This window comes from Ovis canadensis, chromosome 1 (genome assembly GCF_042477335.2).
Source record: "Ovis canadensis isolate MfBH-ARS-UI-01 breed Bighorn chromosome 1, ARS-UI_OviCan_v2, whole genome shotgun sequence".
Classification (NCBI taxonomy): Eukaryota; Metazoa; Chordata; class Mammalia; order Artiodactyla; family Bovidae; genus Ovis; species Ovis canadensis.
This window is the reverse complement of record NC_091245.1, coordinates 273750807-273774180: the sequence shown is the minus strand read 5'-3', so window position 1 is coordinate 273774180 and position 23374 is coordinate 273750807. Positions and strand designations below refer to the sequence as shown.

Here is a 23374-nt window from a genome sequence, read left to right as displayed (position 1 = left end):
ACCAGTCGAGATGGTCGTAGCCAAACAGACCAAATAAATTAGGGCAATTCTGTGTTGGATTTCATGTTGCATTTCATTGCTTGTCTCTCTGGGATAGGAAAATGGAAAGAGACGTGGCTTTTGCAACATAGTCAAGCTTTTTGAAGATGGACCCACAAAGTGGCCAGTTTTGAACCAAGTTTAAAATCTCTCCACGTGAGAGTTTATAGCCACCTCCAGGTGTCTCACCGCAGGACACCTGCTCCAGGACCTGGGTATGGCTTTCAGCTGGCCCAGTGATGCCTGGCATTGAACCAAGACCTCCCAATCCAAGAAGACGTAGATGTGAAGTGGCTCTGTCATAGCTTTGCATGGGCACGGTCAATGAGAGCATGCATAATAACATTTCTGGAATATATTTTAAAGGAAACTTGAACCGACTTAGAGTCATAATCATAACAGAGCTTGCACTGAGGGTGCCGAAATATAATTATTCAATTTGCGTATGCAAAGCGTGATGAAGGTTTATGGGACAAGTGACAATACATTATAAATACAAAAAAAAATCATTGGCATATAGTTCAGTTCCATGACCACTGCTATGTTGCAGGGGCAATACTGTTTCAGTCTTACCGATGACTTCATGCGATTCCTTTTAGGGAAATCCTAAATTCATTTGGAGCAGGAGAAAAAGTAGACATTTGCACAGAAAAAGAGCTAGTCCCTTAAGACTGATTTAATAAAAGTGGATGAGGGGGAATGAGGGGTGGCTGAGAGAGGCGGGTGGCAAATAAAGAAGGCAGTACTCTTTTCCAAGGAAGAAGAGGAAGGAACACCAATGCCATTTGTTGGATTTAGGGTCAGGCCTCGAGCAGGTATCAGTTCATTCATCCATACCTCAGGCTGTGTTTTAGACAGGTCATGCACGTAATAATGGGGTAATGGACTTCAGTCAGCTCAAGCTGGAAGCAAAACAAAGAGATGGTAAGAAACGATATGGTCTTGGCTATGATTGTAGTGAATTATCTTAGGGGAGTCCACCAGCTCCAAGAGAATCTGTCCATGGGAGTTTTCAGATTAATGGGTGAAAATGGGTTAGATTGATAAAAGATAGTTATCTTTTATAAATAAAACATAAATCTCATGAAACCCAGGTTGAATGTTTCTTTGGATCACTGGGTCTTCTCAATTATTCTAATGAACACAAACTTTAAAAAGCATACAAAATAGCTATTATCAAGTCACATCATTGATCTTTTAGTCATTTTATTTGTCTTTACAGATTTACCTTATGAACCACCCAGGAGATCCGCCTGGACCAGCCACGGCCACCCCGCCCCCCAGTCGAAAGGTACGATGTTGGTTCCTGCTGCCTTGAACCCTTTCATCACCAGGCAGTGGGTAACTCTTGATGGAGTAAATGATCATTTCTTTAGCCAGTTTGTGCTTTTTCAACATACAGGTGTGTCCCTTTGGCCCCAAAGTGCAACTGATCTTTAAATGCAGTGATTCATGCTCTTTGGGGGTTAGACGTATTTCTCTAACAGAAAGAAGTGAACAAGGTGATGTATTTCCACATGAACAAATACATGTCTCATGGGATGCTTTGAGTACGGGTTAAACGCCAGGTCATTTCCCAATCGTGGCCATGTTTAAAGTATTCCTGGCTTTATTTTATCTTCCTAGTAATTCCCCTTTATCTATTTATTTTAGAGGGTGATTCATTTTCATTTGTTTCGTAAACCATCTCAAATTTTCTTTTTAGTTTTGGAAAAAATGGGGCACAAATAAATTTTTAAAATATAAATGTATTTATTTTAATTGGAGGTTAATTGCTTTACAATATTGTACTGGTTTTGCCATACATCAACATGAATCCACCACAGGTATACACATGTTCCCCATCCTGAACCCCCCTCCCTCATCCCTCCCCGTACCATCCCTCTGGGTCGTGTCAGTGCACCAGCCCCAAGCATCCAGTATCATGCATCGAACCTGGACTGACCAAAAATATTTTTAAAATAAGTTAGAGGGCCTTTGTTTTGCTACTATGTTTGCATTTGATTTTGTTGAAAAGGAAACATTTCCCCTACCCTAAGATGCTTCTTACCATAAGAGCAGGACTCTCGTGTTCATAACCAAGATAATTGGTGGAACGATGGACAGCAGCACCAAAGTCTAGTAGTCAAACACAAGTTATGGCTGATTGTCTCTTTCATTTTTGGATTTTCAGCTGCTCAGCCGTCTCCTTCCACAGTGCCCAAAACTGAAGACCAGCGTCCTCAGCTAGGTATGTTTCAGGGAGCCTCTTGATGGTCATAAAAGAAGAGATGGGTCTAGCGGCATCTTTCTAAAATGTGTCACTTTCTAAATGAAATTAATATTCCTTTGTCTTCCTTAGGACTGTTCCATATGTAAAATGGGCACCAAACTACCAGTCTACTCAATTGGAAATGATTGAGTTTTTGCTAAACCGTTTACAAAATCTATGCAGTAAATATGGAAAATACATTCCATCTGCACCCAGCTTCTTTGTGTCCTGGGAATTATTTGACTTTTACCTTCCAGGCCACGTACAACAACATCAGCCCAGAAATGCAGTGGAATGTTTCTGCTGCCAGCATGCTGAGCGATGCAGCCAGTATTGTCCTGGGGACCGTGGGGGACTGAGGACATTTGCCCTGTTTATGTTCTGGGTTGGAGAGAGGCCTGGACTGGATATCAGGAACCCCAGACCAAATCTGAGCTCAGCCACCAGCTAGGAGATCTTTACCTCGAAGCCTGTCTCAGATCCGTGTGACATCGTCTCTAATACAGGAAGTCGTGCTCTAAAATCTGAAAACACCAGCAGGTCAGCATCATTCTTACAGTTACATCCCATCTGCTCCCAATCATGTCTTTTCTTTTTACTGCAGATCCTTACCAGATTCTTGGACCCACAAGTAGCCGCCTTGCAAATCCAGGTGAGACACTGCTGATAGTTTTGCTCTTACCAAGTTATCTTTTGGGCAGGAGCGATTTTGCATGTTGAACCTGTATAGGCAAAGAAATCCCTTCCACTGAACAAATTTAAGTTGTAGGTTTCACTGGATTACTTGCCTAAATGGCAAATAAAAGGGTTGGGTTATAAACTTTAAGATTTAGCTTCAGCAAAGAGCATCCGTACCTAATCCAAGTTGTTTCAGCTTCCTAGGGCTGCGCTGACCAAGTACAAGCTGGGAGCTTAGACATCAGACATTTATTGTCTCCTGGTTCTAGAGGCATGCGTGTGTGCTAAGTCCCTTTAGTTGTGTCCGACTCTTTGCGACCCACCAGGCTCCTCTGTTCGTGGGGATTCTCCAGGCAAGAATACTGGGGTGGGTTGCCATGCCCTCCTCCAAGGGATCTTCTCAACCCAGGGATGGAACCCAAGTCTTGAACGTCTCCGCATTGGCAGGCAGGTTCTTTACCACTAGCGCCACCTGGGAAGTACTAGAGGCCTGAAGTCCAAAATCAAGTTGTCAGGGTTCTTTCCCTCTGTGGGCCATGGAGAAGAAGACCTCTCCTTGGCTTGCAGACGGCCGTCTTTGCCTGCATCTCCTTACTTCTGTATGTTATCTCTGTGCCCAAACTCCCATTTCTACCAGGACGCTAGTCAAACTGGATTAGAACCCATGCAGATGACATTACTCTAACGTGATTACCCCTCTAAAGGTCCTATTCCCATGATGTCACATTCCAAGGTACTGAGCAAACCTTACATATGAATTAGCGGGGAGGAGGACCACACTTCAGCCCATCACACAGCAGATAAAATAATATCTTAAAAAAAAAAAAAGAACCTAATGACAACCGTAAGGCTTCAAACGCAGGCTCGTGGCCAGTGAATGGCCTATGTCTGAACTCAGGTGCCAGAAGAAAGCGCAGATCTTTCATCGTCCATCTGTAGCCTGTCCCTTGCCAAGGACTGTGACCTGGCACCGCACCTCGGTGCCAGCCAGGTTGTTTGATTTGTGTGTATTCGGGTCAGAACCAGCTGTGCAGGCCTCCACTTCAGAAATGCACAGCATATGATGCATATTCTCAACAGCAGCGTCAGATGCCAAGATGTCACAGGCATGTTGGAAATCCCAGCTGGAATGTGTATTTCCTAAACGTTGAGGCCAAAATGGGGTTAGAAACGGGAAAACGTAGATTCTGTGTAAATCCCCACAAGGGAATCTATACTTTGGAGAACGTAAAATATCATTATTGGGAGTTCTGTGTCTTTGACGCTGAAGTTTAGTTAATGGTAACTAGTGCAGCAAATATTTTTTAAACAGCAGAGAATTGAATGGATCTCTTTTGTTTATTGCATTAAATCCAGGCATAGACCAGGTGCTCAAAAATTATTTGCCAGATAAGTGAATGCAGGGAGTAACGAGATGCTCTCCTTGACTCACAAGGAGCTTCCACGACACGGGCTTCCTCGGCGCCCGCCTGGCGGCTGCGTCTCCTGAAGCTGCTCTTACGCCTGTGCTCCGCTTCCATTTGCAGCTGCCTCCATTGCTGTTCAGTTGCTCAGTCCTGTCTGACTCTGCAACCCTGTGGACTGCGGCACACCAGGCTTCCTTGTTCTTCACTGTCTCCCGGAGTTCACTCAAATTCATGTCCATTGAGCTGATGATGCCATCCAACCATCTCATCCTCTGTCCTCCCCTTTTCCTCCTACCTTCAATCTTTCCCAGCATCAGGGTCTTTTCCAGTGAGTCAGCTCTTCACATCAGGTGGCCAAAGGATTGGAGCTTCAGCTTCAGCATCAGTCCTTCCAATGGGTATTCAGGATTGATTTCCTTTAGGATGGACTGGTTGGATCTCCTTGAAGTCCAAGGGACTCTCAAGAGTCTTCTCCAACACCACAGGTCAAAAGCATCACTTCTTTGGCGCTCAGCCTTCTTTATGGTCCAACTCTCACATCCATACTTGACTACTGGAAAAACTGTAGCTTTGACTACATGAACCTTTGTCAGCAGAATGATGTCCCTGCTTTTTAATACGCTATCTAGGTTTATCATATCTTTTTTTCCAAGAAGAAAGCATCTTTTAATTGCATAGCTTCAGTCACCACCTGCAGTGATTTTGGAGCCCCAGAAAAGAAAGTCCACTGTTTCCGTTTTTTCCCCATCTGTTTGCCATGAAGTGATGGGACTGGATGCCATGATCTTAGCTTTTTGAGTGTTGTGTTTTAAGCCAGTATTTCACTCTTCTCTTCCACCTTCATCCATAACCAGTCACATAAAAACCATTACTGTGTTTTGAGATGATGATTATCAGTCAGGCTTCAGGAAGACTAATCTGGCAGGAGCGTTCAGGAGAGATTAGAAAGGGGGAAAGGGCGGAAGCTGGAACGCTTTGGGAATGTTCATACAATAATGTGAAATAACAATCCAATAGCTCCCCTTCCCCCCCAGCCATATCACGCCTGGGCAAATGCTTGTCTCGGAACACCATGGTCTTCCTCCTGCAGAAGGGGAATCGGAGGTCCTGATGAATGAGCTAACTTCTCCTGGGTCACGCAGCCCACCAGAAGAGAGGCCAGATTTGAACCCCAACTCTCTGCCTCCAAAACCTGCTTTAATATTTTCTGGCCCCTCCACTGCCACTGAGCGAGCAGGGAAGAGGGAGCTCTTGGAGAATGAGGACCCAGAGAACGGAAAGGAAGGATTCCGTTCAAACAGCTGCTTCGGTGCTTGGGATGGGGCTGCAGTTAAGGATAGAGGGCAGGAGCCTGTCCAGCAGCACTAAGCAAAACCAGGCCGGCCCTTTCACCCACCCAGAAGGGTGAAGTGAAATATATATAGGTCTGTGCCCATGGTGTCACAGATAAAGGTGGCGCTTGGTTGGTGACTTGGGGCCAAAGAGAGCTGTGGCCCCTTAACAGAGGGCTTAGTGCCTGGGGATGCCCACAGCGGGTAGAGCGACTTGCAGGCAGAGCAAGGAGCACTCACTGGCCTGGGAAAATGGAAGATGTCTTGGAACCTAATAGCAGCGCTGGCATCGTGAGCCAAGGCTGCGCTTTATTCCACTAAGACTGTGTCCACTGGGTCCAGGGAAAGTGGCAACATCCAACTTTTTTTTAAGATTTTTTTTTTTTAATGTGGGCCATTGTAAAGTCTTTTTTGAATTTGTTACAGTACTGCTTCTGTTTTATGTTTTGGCGTGTTTTTTTTTTTTTTTTTTTGGCCTCGAGGCATGTGGAGTCTTAGCTCCCTGGCCAGGGATTGAACCTGCAGCCTCCCTACATTAGAAGGCAAAACCTTAACCACCAGACTGCTAGGGAAATCCCAACATCCAACTTCTGACTTGAAGATAAAGACTTCTCTTACTTAGTTTATTATTGGGCTTCCCTGGTGGCTCAGATGATAAGGAATCAGCCTGCAATGCAGGTGACTTGCAGGAAACCCAGGTTTGATCCCTGGGTGGGGAAGATCCCATGGAATGGCAACCCACTCCAATATTCTTGCCTAGGAAATCCCATGGGCAGAGGAGCCTGGCGGGCTTCAGTCCATGGGGTCGCAAAGAGTCGCACAAGAATGAGCGACTAACACTTTCACTTTCTCCGTCTCTCCTTAGGCTGTGTGTCAGTTACACTCATGGGGCCTCCCCCTCCTAAAACAAGAATATCTTTTATCCTGCTGTTAATGAGAATGTTTCTTCCTGTTTGGTTCTGGTTGCCCGGTCTCTGATAAATAAATCCTTCACCACTTGAGACTGCTGCCTCTGCTCTCCACACAATGCAAACTTTAAAAGCCATTTTTAAATGAAAAGATGACCTCACGTGATGCGAATGCCCAAAATGATAACAGCATCTCTGCATCTCCCTCCCAAATATGCACTTGGTGTGCAGCGTGGACCACATTTCTCCTGCTGAGACGAGTGTGTCCTTGCACTATGAAGTCCTGGATCAGATATTAGCGACACTGCCCCTTTACAGCCCATCAGAGTGGCTGATGTTTACCATGGCTCCTGTGATGGACAGACATTGCCTGTCCGGGAAAGTGCTTCCTGGGAACAGGAGTTCACTGGCTCCCGTGGGGCTCACGGGGGGGTCTTTAATGGTGAGCGTGAAAGTGGAACCTGCTCCAGGCAGGGCCAGAGACCAGTGCTGGGGATGTTTTGGCATTGGATAGGAGGTGGGAGTGTCCAGTCTTCTACTGAGACTTACCAGCCGCAGGTCCAGGGAGGGGCCAAAGGACCTGAAGGGGCTGTGGAGGTGTGTGTGGAACCCAGGCCTAAAAGCAAGACTGGAGTCCAGGTTCCAGCCCTTGCTGACCTCCAGCAAGATCAGTCACTCTGCCTCTTGGGCTCTGATTCCTCATCCCTGCCGTGGGCTGTCACATAGTTCTGGGAATCGAGGGATTAAATAAACACATGGAAAGTCTTCAGAATGATGCCTGGTACTAGTCAGCTTCCAGGAACACTGGCCAGCCCTGAGAACACCACCATCCCCAGCTTCTGTCCTGCCAGCCTGCGATTTTTTGGGAGGAAGGAGGGTGGTTGGTTTCCTTTGATGTCTCCTGTTTGTAGGCAAGGGAGGTACCTTTCGTTAGACCCTGGTTTCCAGCTCAGACAGATGATCTGAGCACTCATGCACTGAGTTTATCTTCATGGTGGCCCTGCAAGGTGGCATTATAATACTACTATGTTGATAGTATTGCATCACCCCATTCTGCAGACAGGGACACTGAGGCACAGACAGCCGGGCGAGCCACCCCAAGTCCCGTTAAGAGGCAGAGCCAGGATTCAGCTGAGACGGTGCCGATTCCAAAGGGGTGCTTCCGGCCCCCATGCTTCCCTCTCCCCCCACTCCCCCACCCCCACCAGTCCTGTCTGAGCCACCGTGAGCCCTGACAAAGCCTTCCGTCTGGGCCACATGCCTGCCGCCCTGATCTTGACCTGGTGTGGGGGGTCCAGGCTATGCCCTTGGGTTTTTCTGCAGCACCTCTAGCTACTGCAGAAAGTCCGAAGGTCGGCCCCTGCGGTGCCTGCTGGGCCCCCCTCTGCTTTATTTACATCTCTCTCCCTCCATCAGCTGGGGGCTGAGGGTCCTCCTTGGGACTCCCCCTCCTGCTTGCCCCATGGCTGCTGAGTCACTCCCAGCTGTGCTTTTCTCTGTGGTTTATAAACCGTTTAGATGTTTGGCCCTTTTCTGTTGCCCAGTTTGTACTTCTGTGCTGTGGTGTTTCTCTTCTTTTCTTTTTAATTTATTTTTTTATTGAAGGATAGCTGCTTTGCTGAATTTTGTTGTTTTCTGCCAAAGCTCAACATGAGTCAGCCGTAGGTATACATATATCCCCTCCCTTTTAAACCTCCATCTTCTGTCTTCTTTTCTTTGAATCGGAGATGACAGTCCTCTCCCAGAATTAAAGGCTTGCCTTTTGTCTTCTTCGAAGCCACGCCCCAGGCCCCTTCATCCCACTGGGCCTTCCTGTAAGTGGGCAGCTAACAGGCTTGGATTCCCTCTTTCCCCAATCTTGCCTTTTAGTTAATTACCCTGGACAAACCTAGGACAAACGTAGCTACTCTTTACTATGTTTCAAAGGAGGTTATCAGGTTAGAGGAGAAAAGAGATGTAAAGAGGTTTTTCTTTTCCAAAGAAGGTGATTCTTGAGGTGCAGGTGATGAGGCTGTTGGATGGACAGTTGGTCTTAAAAGAGCTTCTGCTTTTACTTGGTTTACCCACTCTTAGACTACCTAAATCTTAGGTATTTGTGTTTTGGGGATCTCTATTCTATCTTCTAATACACACCTTTAGCACACAGTGTTACTGTTTTGACAGTAAAAGAAGAATTTAATAAATGGCTTTTGAAATTCTATAGCCATGAATAACTTGTTTAATTTACCATTGACTGTAACTCCTCAGCAAATATTGGGCTCCCTTGAGAATTCAAGCAGAGCAAGAAGATCTGCTATAGACTGTGAAGGCAGTAGGTGTTGTTACAGCACACTGAACAGTTAATGAGCTTGACATAATGTTGCATTTGATAATGTCTGCTTAGATAATGGGGCTTCCTGGTTGCTCAGTGGTAAAGAACTCACCTGCCAATTCAGGAGATAGGGATTCCATCCCTGGTGCAGGAAGATCCCTGGAGAAGGAAATGGCAACCCACTCTGGTATTCTTGCCTGGGAAATCTCTTGGATAGAGGAGCCTGGAGGGCTGCAGTCCATGAGGTCGCAAAAAGCCAGACATGACTTAGTGACTAAACAACAGCAACTTAAACATTAATTGATTTACATTTATGGCTGTTATTTTTTGGTAAGGAAGCAGATGAATTTTGCTTTGCAGATGTCTTATTCCCATATGCCCTTGAAAGGCTCAGACGTCAAGCCCCTGTGTCTTAAGGGCTGATGGCAAAATAGTCAAAGGAGACTCCTCATCCATCCTTTGACCCTTCAGTTTCCGGCCATGAACTTAGGCCCCCCGACTTACTAGTTCTTTAGAAACAGGAGCGATGAGAAAACACTTTTCTCTGCCATTTTTCTCTTACACACGTTTATAAAAGATGTAAGTGAGCGACAGATTCCCAAGAGACAACGCCAAGGTTTGAAGAGATGACAAGTATAATTTTGGCTGTTTAGGAAAATCTGTGTATTTTATACAAAATCTGTGGGATTGCTCTCTCTATGGGAGGAGGTTGACAGTGAATATCTATTTTCAAACAACTCTGTGTGTTTATATTGAAACATATGTTAGATTGTTTAAATCAAAAATCCATGTTTTTCCCTATTCCCAAGTCATATATGAAATTTTTTTCAAGTAGTGATCCTTTAGTTACAATATATATACTAAAACCATATGGTTTTCTCAAACAGCTCTTTGTATTTTTTAAAATGCATATTAATGAAATGTTGGGGGCAGCAAAAGTTGATTGAGAACAGTTTGAATATGTGGCCCCCCAAAAGTGAAGACTTTACATTGCGATGAACTACAAGCTGTTAATACATTTCAAATGTGTTGCTAGAGTGAAAAAAATGCTAATTTTCCAGAATGTATTCAGAAAAGGCTGACCTTTCTCACGATGCTATCGTATGGATAGGTTCACAAACATATCCACTGCATACAGCCAATGTGGAAACAAAGATTTATGAGCTGGGCCATTTATCTGGGGAGCTTGTGGACAGGATTTAGAGAAAGCAAATGTATAATTGATTTTTATGTTTCATCAATTCCCTGAAGAGTTGGCAGAGTTCCTTTAATCATTTTATCATATCTGTTGGTATTTACTCATAGTGTAACAAAAGGTCATCTCTTTGGTAACAAGCCCAAGGTGGTATCTGGGAACTGGGAAGGGAAGACCTGCCTCTTGCCTGTTTTCAAAACTTCTAAAACCTGCTTAAAGCACCTCAACTTCTCCTTGTCACAGTCAGACAGTTGGTATGTGCATGCTTTTCTCTCTAAGGGAGCCATCAGTCATCCTGAAGTATTGTAAGTAGAGGTTAGAATGCTGTGCCTGGATGTTTCTCTGAATTTAATAAAGCCTAAAAGCTGCATCGCTAGACCCCCAGTGGGCTCAAGAGAGCTGTGTGGACACCCAGTCAGATGAGATCTTATTGACTCAGTTGAAGCCTCATTCCACTCCCAGGAGGACTTGCAATCACTCAAGGTTGCAGTGTTTTCATCTGAAAACTCTGCTTAACCCAACTGGCGTTGCAACGCAGGGGCAACACGTGGATTTCCGTTATGATGCATTTGCCTAAATACTGGAAATGGGTGATCTGGTTTGAGACATAGCCAACTTTTTTTTCTAAACTTCCTCATTTTGAGTGGGTTAATTCTGTTCTAGGAAAAGTTTTGACAGAATGGCTTTCTGCGTGCCAGCCCCATGTTATGTTAGAAATAACGGTGTTTACTTCCATTCTCTACTTTTTCCATAAACTTTTCGATGTTCATTTCCTAAATCTGACTTTTATTATTCGACTTGACCTAGCCAACATAAATGGTACTGTCATTATTGCCAGCCACATAATGGCGCTTTCTGTCTCACAAAAGAGGAAAATTAAGTATTCCCAGCCCCAAAACACAAAGTTGACCTGGCTGCTCTTCTAAGGAAGTCAGAAATGAAGGAAACCGACTTGAACTCTGCCCCCTGGGAATTCTTTGCATTCCCGAAAGGACTTGGATCAGCCTCTAGATCTGCCTGGTCATCACTAAGGATCATCATCTTAGGCCAGGTTCCTTAGATGTGGAGCTTGGGCTGAGCACACTTGGGCAAGCGATCCACGAAGGGTACATGCTCGAGGGAGAGGATGCCGGAGACGGCAGGGGAGAGGTTAAGGAAGCTTGTGGTCTTAGCTGGGCTTCCCAGGTGGCACTAGTGGTAAACAGCCCACCTGCCAAAGGAGGAGACATAAGAGACGTGGGTTTGATCCCTGGGTCGGGAAGATCCCCTGGAGGAGAGCATGGCAACCCACTCCAGTATTCTCGCCTGGAGAATCCCCTGGACAGAGGAGCCTGGCGGGCTGCAGTCCATGGGGTCACAGAGAGTCAGACACGACTGAGCCACTGAGTGTGCATGCATGTGACCTTAGCTGGAAGCTTGCTTCAGTCTGACCCCATCCATGCTAAGTCCCGGGCATGACCAGCATCACAGATTTGGTCCCCCTTTGAGGCCAGGGACCTTACCTCTGGATTTCTTTGTCAGTCCATCAGGTTGTGGGTTACCTGGGGTGGAGGGAGGGGTTTGAGGCAGCTCCAGTTCGGCCAAGGGCAGTTCTCTGGAGAAAGGGGGCTGGTTCTGGGGGACCAGAGCAGCCAAAGCCCCCAGGCCAGAGGGATGGGCGCACAGCCTGCTAAAGGAACTCTGCGTGGGGTTTTCCAGGTGGCGCTAGTGGTAAAGAATCCACCTGCCAGTGCTGGAGACACAAGGGATGCTGGTTCGATCCCTGGGCCGGGAAGATCCCCTCGAGAAGGAATGACTACCCACTGCAGTATTCTTGGGCTTTCCTGGTGGCTCAGACGCTCTAAAGAATCTGCCTGCAATGTGGGAGACCTAGGTTCAGAACTCTGGGTTGGGAAGATGCCCTGGAGGAGGAGGGCATGGCAACCCCACTCCAGTATTCTTGCCTGGAGAACCCCATGGACAGAGGGGCCCCGGCGGGCTGCAGACCCTGGGGCTGCAAAGAGTGGGGCACGGCGTTGCACACCAGTGTTCTCACAGATGTTCCGTTTCCTTTCCCCACCTCCTCAGGGAGCGGGCAGATCCAGCTTTGGCAGTTCCTGCTGGAGCTTCTGTCTGACAGCTCGAATTCCAACTGCATCACCTGGGAGGGCACCAACGGGGAGTTCAAGATGACCGACCCGGACGAGGTGGCGCGGCGCTGGGGGGAGCGGAAGAGCAAGCCCAACATGAACTATGACAAGCTCAGCCGGGCCCTCCGCTACTACTATGACAAGAACATCATGACCAAAGTCCACGGGAAGCGCTACGCGTACAAGTTCGACTTCCACGGGATCGCCCAGGCCCTGCAGCCCCACCCCCCGGAGTCCTCTCTGTACAAGTACCCCTCGGACCTCCCCTACATGGGCTCCTATCACGCCCACCCGCAGAAGATGAACTTTGTGGCCCCCCACCCTCCGGCCCTCCCCGTGACGTCATCCAGCTTTTTCGCTGCCCCGAACCCGTACTGGAATTCACCCACAGGGGGGATCTACCCCAGCGCTAGGCTCCCAGCCAGCCATATGCCTTCGCATCTGGGCACTTACTACTAAAGCCCCCGGGAGAGGCCTTTCCCAGCACCTGTGTAGACACCCATCCATTGCTACAAACTCTTTTCCGAGACCATGAATCAGAAGTGCCTCAAGGGAAATGCGAAAGCGCGACTGGGGCAGGGGGAGAGACCCAGAGACTCTGAGTGGGAGGGACTTACTAAACCATGACTACAGAGATAAAGAGGATGCTACCGGTGTACGCGGACAGGTAATCTGTGGACCGACCTTGTAAAAGACGTTGCAGGTAGAAGCGTGACGTCATAAGGACAAAGTGCCAAAGAAAACGTTCTGAAGACGTGTATAAACCTTTAGAGTAGTCTTTGGGAATCCTGCTAGTGCATTAAGTGGGGATTAAACTCAAGCAATAGATACCACACAGTCTGGACCTAACATGCCATTTCTAACGTCATTGGAAGGAAGACTACCTGTATTTAAAAAGAGAAACATATCAAACGCAGAAAAGAGAGGAGAGGGAGACTGTGGTGGCCCATCGATAGACACCATTAACGGAACTCATCGGCATCTGTCTTGGGTGAAACCAGATTCTTGCCATTGGATGTGAAGAACAACCCGAGGCTTCCAACTCCTTGACGCTAAGACGGGAACTCTGTGTCACAGGGTGGGACTGAGCAGGTGTGTGCAGAGAGGGCACGTGGGTGTAGATGGAGGAGGTGGGAGAGAAAGAAACAGGGGAAGGAGGAGGGAAGGACTGGGAAGGGAGCTTCTCGAGCCGTGAAGACTGGACTTGGGATGGTGTCGGTTCTTTGGAGAGCTGAGTCGTGGGGATGTCAGGCTTCGTGCGGTCAGTGTTGTACCAAATCCAGTGTTAGGAGGACGGACACAGCGTGATGGGGGTGGGGCACGGGCAGTTGGAGAACGCAGAAACAAAGTCATGCATCTCTTTTTGTCTTGTTTTGTTTGTTTGTTTATCAAAAGAAAAACCATAACTGGAATTGTCTGATATTTAAAAAGAAACATTCAGGACCTCATCCTTAGGTGGGGGGCTCTGCTCTCCACGGGGTCAGGTAAGCACTAGCCTTCTTGGCTACCCCAGTCTGAGATCGCCTGGGTGTCGGGGCGAGGCAGCCTCCAGTTTTCCTTTTGAGTCGCGAACGCTGTGCGTTTGTCAGAATGAAGTATGCAAGTCAGTGGTTTGTTTTTTTTGTTTTTTCTTTTTTATATAATAATTATATAACTTATGCATTTATACACTACGAGTTGATCTCGGCCAGCCAAAGATTCATGACACAAGAGACAATCAATGATCTAATGTGGCCTTGAACTTTAACTCTGTATGCTTAATGTTTACAATATGAAGTTACTAGTTCTTAGAATGCAGAATGTATGTAATAAAAAATAAGCTTGGCCTAGCATGGCAAATCAGATTTACACAGGAGTCTGCCTTTGCACTTTTTTTATTTTAAAGTGATTCAGATTGTTTAATAGAAACTTGTGCTGCGTGGGGGTGGGTTTGGTGTCAGAGGTTTCCTTTGTCCGGGAACTCGTGCGAGGGAGTGCCAAGGACTGAGCACATTTGGCACCGGAATAGTGTGGGCCTCTCTGGGGCCTTCTTGCCAGCTCACCCCATCTAGGGCAGGAGGACCCCAGGTTTAGCCTGGGAGTCTCCAGACTCAGGCCCAGAGTGGAAAGAGGCCTCTGAAGCTGGGGTGGTCATTGATAGATTCCAGATCCCCATTCAGTCACAAATCACCCTTCTTTCCTGCATTAAAGCGTCTATTGCATGGTGAACACACGCTTTTTCCCAGCACAAACTGTGTTATTGTTGGTAAATAAAGCATCACAGACAGCGGCAGTGTCTCCCTTGAACGAGACCAGGGACGGCTTCTAAATTCACCATCTGGCTTCTCCGTCAGAGGCTCTCATCAGGTAGGCTGTGGCCTTGACCTTCCCTCACCAGGATAATCTGGGTACCCTGTCTGGGATTTTTACCAGTCCTGAGCCTGACGTGTGATCAGATACTGTTTATGTCTCTGATCTGAAGTCCATCACCCTTGACGTCTTTTCTCTTCTGAGGATGGAGCCTCAGCCAGGGTGAAGGTAGTTAGGTGAAGCCTTAGCCAAGGTGAAGGAGAGCCGGGATGCAGGGCCATGTGAGAGGGAGAAAGCCTCAGCAACTCCCCATCCCGAGTCGGTTTCTGAATTGGCCCATCTCCGAGCTGTCTGGGGGCTTATTTTGCACTCTGTAATCCTTTTGCAATGATTAAATGACGTTGCCAAACCTCTGTGCCCTGAATATTTTGGCAGTGGTCTCTAACGCTGGTGGGATCCGATTACCAAAGCTGCAGACACTCGGCATTACTCGAATTAAAAGAAATCCAACTATCCATCAATTACGGCAGCTTGGGAAAGGCCTGCAAAGTGCCTGCGTCTCCTTGGGGAAGATAAATAAGTAAAAGCATAAAAGCTGGCAGCCGGGGGTGACCCACACTGTTTTAATGGAAAAGATCACTCATTTTTATTTTGGAATGCAAAGTCGAAGCACACCTACGTTCTGCATATAAATAGCCATTTACTCCGATAGTCACTCAGTTCCCCTCTTTCCGGATTGTGTCATGAGCAAAATAATAAAAACAAGGCAGGCTTCTCATATTCAATTTTAACAGATGTTCTCAGTTATGGTTCCCCCACCTCCCTCTCCCACTCCCCCATCCAAATTATTAGCAAACTTTATGACCAGCATGAGCAACTGGGATCATTTTAGATAACATGATAATGCTGAGTTCTCCCAAATAATTCCTCAGTGATATCCTAAAATATCATTCACTCTCTGCTCCTATTGAACTGAAATCCAAAGCAGTCTCCAGTTGGTATTCACGATGACATCAAGAGCGTTTTCCCTCTGCTGCCCCCATCTCTCGATTTGCTCTGAGGTACACGCACGATTCCTGCAGAATTTCCCTTCTGTTGGCAAGAGATGGGACCCTTGCTTCCTGTTTTAAATGTCAGGCTTTTGAGATTTGTGTATGATGGAATCTCTGCGGATTCCCAAATCTCAATCAAGACTTTTTGCTCCCAGTTGGATGTCCTTGCTGTGTGTCAGAAGGGTTCATGATGAAGCGATTTGTCGGGACTGGTACAGATAGAGCGCTTTCCTCTCCTTCAGAGCTTCTCAGCACTGCGGCAGCTTCTGCCACCTGGGTCCAAGGGTCTGGAACAGTGTCCCACGGATGGACGATGCTGCAGGCACTAACACCTGGGACACGGGCGGTGATTGCAGATAGGGAAAGCATGGAGGTCCCCCGGGCCGCTGCATTGACCTTTAAACCTGTGTTTAAAGGAAGCAGCGTCATTTTTCCCTGCCTTCCACCATGCCACCCAAATACAGGTTCTGAGGTGACTACTCGGAGAGTGAAAAGGGCTTTGAATTACTCACAGGTATATCATATTTCCATTCCTCCTTTTTATCTTAACCTGGGTTTGAAAATATTGCTGAAATCTTTTCATGTCAAATGGGGAAATGGTTGGCTATAGAAATCAAGTATTAAAAATAACTAGAAGGTCTTCATCTTAGCATAGAGCAGCAGTACTCTAAGTGGGGTCCCGGGGGGCTGCAGGAGCCTCACTTGGAACTTGTTAAAAAAAAAAAACAAATTTTCAGGTCCCACTTCAGACAAGCTGGATAGGAAACTCTGGTGGTGAGGCTCAGCCATCAGGTCTAACACACCTTACAGGTGATTTGGAAGCATGTTGAAGTTTGGGAGTCACAGAAAAAGATAATCTGTGTCTATGTGTGGGATGGTCACTGTGAAATCTCAATGCCATAAATGGTTTTTTGTTTTTTTCTCCCCCCCCCTGTGGCCACATGAAAAGCAGCCATCAGGGAAACCAGTTTACTCTGGAAGTGTTATCCAGAGTTATGCTCCCTCTGAGCAACTCTCCTCCCTACTGCTAACTCGTCCATGTGTATTAGTTATCTCCTGCTGAGTAACAAATTACCACAAACTCAGCAGTTGGAATATACATCAAAAATCTTCACAGTTTCTATGGGTCAGGCATGCATAGCCTAGCTGGGTCTTCCACTCAGGGTCTCAACAGGTTGAAATCAAGGAGTCAGCCAGGACTGTGATCTTCTCTGGGGATGGGGTCCTTTTCCAAGCTCACTGATTGCTAGCAGAATTTGGTTCCTTGCGGTTGTAAGACTGAAGTCCCGTTTCCTTACTGGCCATCACCAGGGACCACACTGAAGTTTTAGAGACCACTTGAGGTTCTTGCCACGTGGCCCTCTCTTCAAGGCAGTTGCTTCTTCAAGGCCAGCAGGGAACCTCTCTCATTTCAAAGCTCTCTGTCTTTTAAGTGCTCATCTTGACGAGATCAGGCCCACCCAGGAGAATCTCCTTTTTCATTAACTTGAAGTCTACTGATTAGGGGGTCTTAGTTATATGTGCAAAACTCCTTTTGCCACAGATGTAGCCTAATCAAGGGGGTGATAACTGATCATGTTCACAGGTCCTGTTCACAGTAGAGTGGATTCTACAAGGCAAGTATACCAGGAGTTGGGAATGTTAGGAGCTGTCTTAGAGTTCTGCTTAAAACCATAGATATTCTGCCTATCTTCTGGCATTTTCTAAAATTCTTTGGCCAATCACACCTCTCAAAAACACACATTGCTCAAAAGGCCAGCCCTCTCTCAGCAGCACTACGTGACTGAAGCCACAGGCACTGTGGTAGCGTCTCCCACTGGCAATACAGACTTCTTGGAATAAGTCTGTAGATCTTAATCTGGCCAGTCTGAAAACACTTATGTTGCAAATGTAGGGGCATATGCTCACTTTTTCACAGTATTTACATATTCTTTTGATTCTATTGAAAAAGCAGCCCAATACCATCCTGTATGGAAATCACTGTGCAAACTGCTAACTTATAATTTTTATCTCAGTTTTATAAAATGAAATGGCTTCATCTGTTTTCTTATAAAAGATTTTAACAAATATTATGTTTTTTAAAGCAGGTCCTAATATTAATTGATGATCATTTGTGTCAGATCTTGTTGAATTAAAAGACTTACATGCAGGAAGTTAAATGTAAGAACTTTATGGGAAAAAAAGGAGTTTTTCATGACTCATGGATAGATACACATAGCATGTTGCCTGAAGAAAACACTACAAAAATGGTAGCTAGGATTTCATTAGGAGAGGACTTCATAAAACGGCTTTGAGGTTTATACAAGGTCATGACTGGTTGAGCACAAAGAGTACTGATTAAAAGATCAATACCCATCTGGAGGATAGGTCATGGGGACAGGCTCCAGGCCTCTGCCCTTGACCTTATTCATACCTTACTAAGGTGAAGATACAGGAGATACACCAAGGGCAACTCCAAATGCCATGGGCCCAAAGGAAAATACGTCGCATGACAATTTCAGGATCCAAAGAGCTGACTGAAGGGATCGGCCAAGTTTAACAGATTTCATGTGCGTGTATGCTCAGTCATGTCCAACTCTTAGTGACCCCATAAACTGTGGCCCACCAGGCTCCTCTGTCCATGGGATTTTCCAGGCAAGAATACTGGAGCAGGTTGCCATTTCCTCCTCCAGGGGATCTTCCTGACCCGGGGATTAAGCCTACACCTCCTGCATTGGCAGGCAGATTCTTTACCATTGGGCCACCACGGAAGCCTTTAATAGACTTACTGGAGCTTAATGATATTAGGTGGAGAAGGAAATGGCAACCCATTCCAGTATTCTTGCCTGGAAAATCCCACTGACGGAGGAACCTGGTAGGCTACAGTCCATGGGGTCGCAAAGAGTCGGACACGACTGAGCAGCTTACCTTACCTAATGATATCAGGAGCTGCATCATTCAAAACACCTGAGAGTTGGACTGAACAAAAGCGCATGTGAAAAACGTTCAGGTTTTGAAGATGATGACAATGATGTGTGGAATATACAATATTTAATGAGTTAAGCGGCAGGGGCAAACACTGCACTGAGCACTTTAAAATCATTGTCTCATTACCCCTTCCAGTTGTCCTCATGATAACAATTAAAAATAAAAAATCCTGACACTTAGATGAAGCAATTTATCCAGCTTACCCAAGGTAAGAGCGTGAGCTGATGCTTATCCCAGCAATGACTCCAAAAACCTCTATTACTGATAAGATATATTGTCCATATTGATGGGACATGAGAAAGACACTTGACTATCCAAATGTAAGTTGCTTTTTTCAGAAAGATTGTGACAGGTAACTTATTTATACTGTTCTGAACTGATTTCAACATCAATTCTGGATATAATCTTGCAGAGGTACATAGGCCAGCTAGAGCTAGCCTAATGGAGGTGAGGGGAATGAGGGAACCCAAGATTATGGCATGGAAGAATAGCTGAAGGGCTATTGCCCAGTGTTTCTGCTGGAAGTAGGATCTCATTCACTGTCAACCCACAATCCAGCATGGTGAATGCAGCACTCAGCCGTCAGGAAGTGCCCTCAGCTGTGAGGATGAATGTGTGCCTGCACATTAAGTCGCTTCTGTCCTGTCCGACTCTTTCGGACCCCATGGACTGTAGCCCGCCAGGCTCCTCTGTCCATGGAATTCTCTCATCAAGAATACTGCAGTGGGCTGCCATTTCCTTCACGCGATCTTCCCAACCTGGAATCGAACCCATGTTCCCTGGGGCTCCTGAATTGGCAAGCAGATTCCTTACCCCTGAGCCACCGAGGAAACCTGTGAGTATGAATGAACATCCAAAAAGACAACTGTTTGGACTACAGGTGGACTCAGTATGGATGCCCATTGGCCAGACTTGGTGAAGAACTCTTCAGCAGAGGCACTCTGTACGGAATGGCCAATCCTTTGCTGAGCAGTTGCTGGATGTTGGGTGCTCAGGTATAGACCACGTGATTATTCACCAGATATTTAGCAGCAGTCAGTAGGTGGACTGCTTAGCTATGTAGGTCTTTTTCCAGTTCTTTGCAGTCTAGGTTTTGCAAAATGATGAAATGTCATACAGATGTACCTAGAAGATCAGGCAAAAGGATCCGAAATGCACAGATGGCTTGAAAGCTTCACTTTTGATCAGCATCACTCAGTCCCAAGGGTAGGAGCTCATTTTGGGGTTAAATATGTAGATGCTAGAATCCCCCCAAATTTGCTTGTCCTGTGTCTTTGATATCCAGATTGATTTGAGCCCACTTGGCTTGGAGGTTAAAATGCATCATGTCTGTTCCACACTGCTGGGTTCTGGGGACTGGGAAGAGGCAGCTGGCTTGGGGGGACCACTGAAGGTCCCTCCACATTTTCTCACTTAAGAGGAAGACCACCCCACTGCAACACTGTTCCATAAAGGCATGCATCGTGGAGGTTGCTGGTCACAGCCTGCTCAACATTAGTCATGGCTCAGCTGAAAGAGTATAGGGAAGCCCCAGTGAGCCTCACCCCTACCCAGCTCCAGACTAAAACCATTTCCACCTCCCAGCAGGCATCAGAGGCTGGGAGAAGGCTGGCTTTCCACTTCAGATGCTAAGGAGGGATGGGAGCAGAGGTTAAACATGAAAGAAAGGTACGAGATTGAGGGCACGAGGAAAAGGGGGCAGCAGAGGATGAGATGGTTGGATGGCATCATTGACTCAATGGATGTGAGTTTGAGCAAGCTCCGGGAGATGGTGAAGGACGGAAGCCTGGCGTGCTGCAGCCCATGGGGTCGCAGAATCAGACTCAACTGAACAACAACCACAGTGTAAGAAAGAGTTTGGGCTAGAAGTTATGAAGCCATTTGGTAATGTCTTTTGGTTAGAAGGTCAGGATATTCCAACAAGTTGGCAGAAAGTGAGCAGAGAACAAAGCAACCTGCCTTCTTCACAAAAAGTGATACTCAGGGAAAGAACCATCTGAATCATTTTCCAGCAAGGTAAGCCCCACCTCTTCTTGTGGGAGAGACTGGAAGGGGTGGGGAGAGAGAAAGACTAACTTTTGGGAAGGCCCTCACATGGAAACGTGTAGTGGGGAATAATGGTTCCTCCCTAACAATGGGACTTGTCTCAAATTGGTCAATATGATGATTCTCCTTACAAGAAATCCTTGTTCTCATCATATTTCTTAACCTGAGATTTTGCATCCAACTACGTTCCTTCTATTCACAATTTTATAGCATATTTTGGAGTGGGATTATGCAAAGGTCATTGGGTTTCAAACCCACACTGTCTGGTCCATGCTCAGTATAGCAGCCTTATTCCAATTAAGAAGGAAACACTAACAGACATTCTGTATCATTCACTCAATGAAGACTGGACGCTTGTTAAGGTCATTTCATCCAAGTTCACATTGCTGTTTAAGTGGCAGGGACAGGATTTGAATCAGAGTCGAATTCCAAAGTTTCTATGTCTAGCCACTATGCTGTTCTACCTCTTGGAGAAAGCTGAATTAAGAGTAAGACCATAGAATGCGTAAGTAAATTATTACTCATATGATGGCAGGAATATGGGTGAGGCAGGAAGAAACTAGTAGGAGGGGAAGATAGTTGGAAAAACGCTGAACTGTATGTTAGCATGCGACACCCAGTTCTGTGTGTAGAGGGGTGGTCAGCAAGAGACTGGACTACAGTGATTACTGGAGGCAAAGATGTATGAGTCATTTGTTTAAAAATCTTCATTTATAGGCCAGTTAGGCAAATCTCAGCACATTTAAAGGATTATAATGACACAGTCTGTTCTTTGACCCAATGCAATGCTAGAACTCAAAAGCAAAGCAAAAAAAATTGTATTCAAGAAACATACTAGCATTTTCAAATAAAGAAATTATGATTGAAACTACAACATGTCTGCAAGGAGATCAAACCAGTCCGTCCTAAAGGAAATCAGTCAGTCCTGAATATTCATTGGAAGGACTGATGCTGAAGCTGAAATTCCAATCCTTTGGCCACCTGATGTGAAGAACTGACTCATTGGAAAAGACCCTGATGCAAGATTAAAGGCCGGAGGAGAAGGGGATGACAGAGGGTGAGATGGTTGGATGGTATCACCAACTTGATGGACGTGAGTTTGAACAAGCTCCAGGAGTTGGTGATGGACAGGGAAGCCTGGCATGCTGCAGTCCATGGGCTTGCAAAAAGTTGGACACAATTGAGTGACTAAATGAACTGACTGACAACATATTTATGACTTAGCAAAATAAGGAGCCTGGCAAGCTACAGTCCAAAGGGTTGCAAAGAGTCAGACAAGACTGAGCGACTGATCACACACACACAGGAAATAATAATACATACCAATATTTGTGACATGTAGTTAGAACAGAGAGCAAAGTTTATCGTCTTAAATGTTTATATTGAAATAGAAAAATGAATAGAAGTTAGTGAAGTAAGTGTTATTTTTAAAAAATTGTACAAGAACAGCAAAACAAAGATGCAAAGGTGAAAGTGAGACATTATAAACATGAAAGCAGAAATTAGTGAGTTGAAAAGTAGATTTAAAATATAAAGAATTAACAATAGAAGTTGGTTCTTTGAAAAGTTGAATAAGATTGACAAATTTCTAGTAAAATTGGTAATAAGGAGAGAGGAGCCACAAAAATAATATTAAGAATGAAAATAGGGATAAATATGGTTGTAGAGAATTTTTTTTAATTAGAAGTTGTTGCAAACCAATTTATGCTGATTCATTTGAAAATTAGATTAAGTTGACAAATACTTGTGCAATATAAAACTGATCACATATGACTCAAGAAGAAATAGAAAGCTCAAATAGCCTACAATCATTAAAGAAATTGAATAAGTAGTAAAATAAAATCTTCCCACAAAGTCAGATGGCTTCCTCTATAAGTAAGAAGGCTTCGTTAGTGAAAGTGAGAGTCACTCAGTGCTGTCTGACTCTGTGACCCCAGGGACTATACAGTCCATGGAATTTTCCAGACCAGAATCCTGGAGCGGGTAGCCTTTCCCTTCTCCAGGGGCTCTTCCCAACCCAGGCATCGAACCCAGGTCTCTCGCATTGCAGGCAGATTCTTTACCAGGTGAGCCACAAGGGAAGCCCAACCAACTTCACCGGTGAGGTCAACCAGATATTCAAGATACGAACAGTCCCACAGTTACCCAAAGTACTGTGGAGAATGGGCTTCCCAGGTGGCGCAAGTGGTAAAGAACCCACCTGCCAACGCAGGAGACATAGAGACGTGGGCTGGATTGCTGGGTCGGGAAGATACCCCGGAGGAGGGAGTGACAACCCACTTCAGTATTCTTGCCTGGGGAATCCCACGGTCAGAAGAGCCTGGCAGACTACAGTCCATGGGTTCGCAAAGAGCTGGACACAACTGAGGCAACTTAGCACTCACACAAGCACTGTGGAGAATATGAAAAGAAGAAACGGTCCCCAGTACAATCTGTAATGGTAACATAACAAATTGCACGAAATAGCAAAAGCTAACAAAGGTAGTGCCAAAAGGACAATTACGCTTATGAATGTGAGATGCAAATGTATTAAACAAGATATTAGCTAACAGAATTTAGCCATGTACAAGAAAGCACTTATGTTATAACCAGGTTGGACTTATCAAAATAATGCAAAGTTGGATTAATATTAGAAAATCAATTAGTGTAACTCCCACATGATAATACTATAGAAGCAAAACATGATCATCTGATAGACACAAAATTTATTTAATATAAAATAGGTATAGATTATTAAGTATTAGCAAATTAAGAATAGAAAGCATATCTATT

At 45.6% G+C, this 23374-nt stretch overlaps 1 protein-coding gene and 1 long non-coding RNA gene across 7 annotated transcripts in view; one reads left to right on the top strand and one right to left on the bottom strand.

Moving 5' to 3' along the window:
• Nucleotides 1-14096, top strand: part of ERG (ETS transcription factor ERG) — a 323311-nt gene extending 309215 nt beyond the window's left edge. For all 6 annotated transcript variants that reach the window (XM_069568494.1, XM_069568502.1, XM_069568508.1 and 3 more), the window contains 4 exons: nucleotides 1262-1330; nucleotides 2213-2269; nucleotides 2895-2942; nucleotides 12187-14096. In XM_069568494.1, the coding sequence (XP_069424595.1) occupies nucleotides 1262-1330; nucleotides 2213-2269; nucleotides 2895-2942; nucleotides 12187-12707 (695 nt within the window). In that variant the 3' untranslated portion in view covers nucleotides 12708-14096. The remainder of the gene's footprint in view (nucleotides 1-1261; nucleotides 1331-2212; nucleotides 2270-2894; nucleotides 2943-12186) is intronic.
• Nucleotides 1-23374, bottom strand: part of LOC138428229 (uncharacterized) — a 1104918-nt gene that overhangs the window by 915682 nt on the left and 165862 nt on the right. The window lies entirely within an intron of this gene.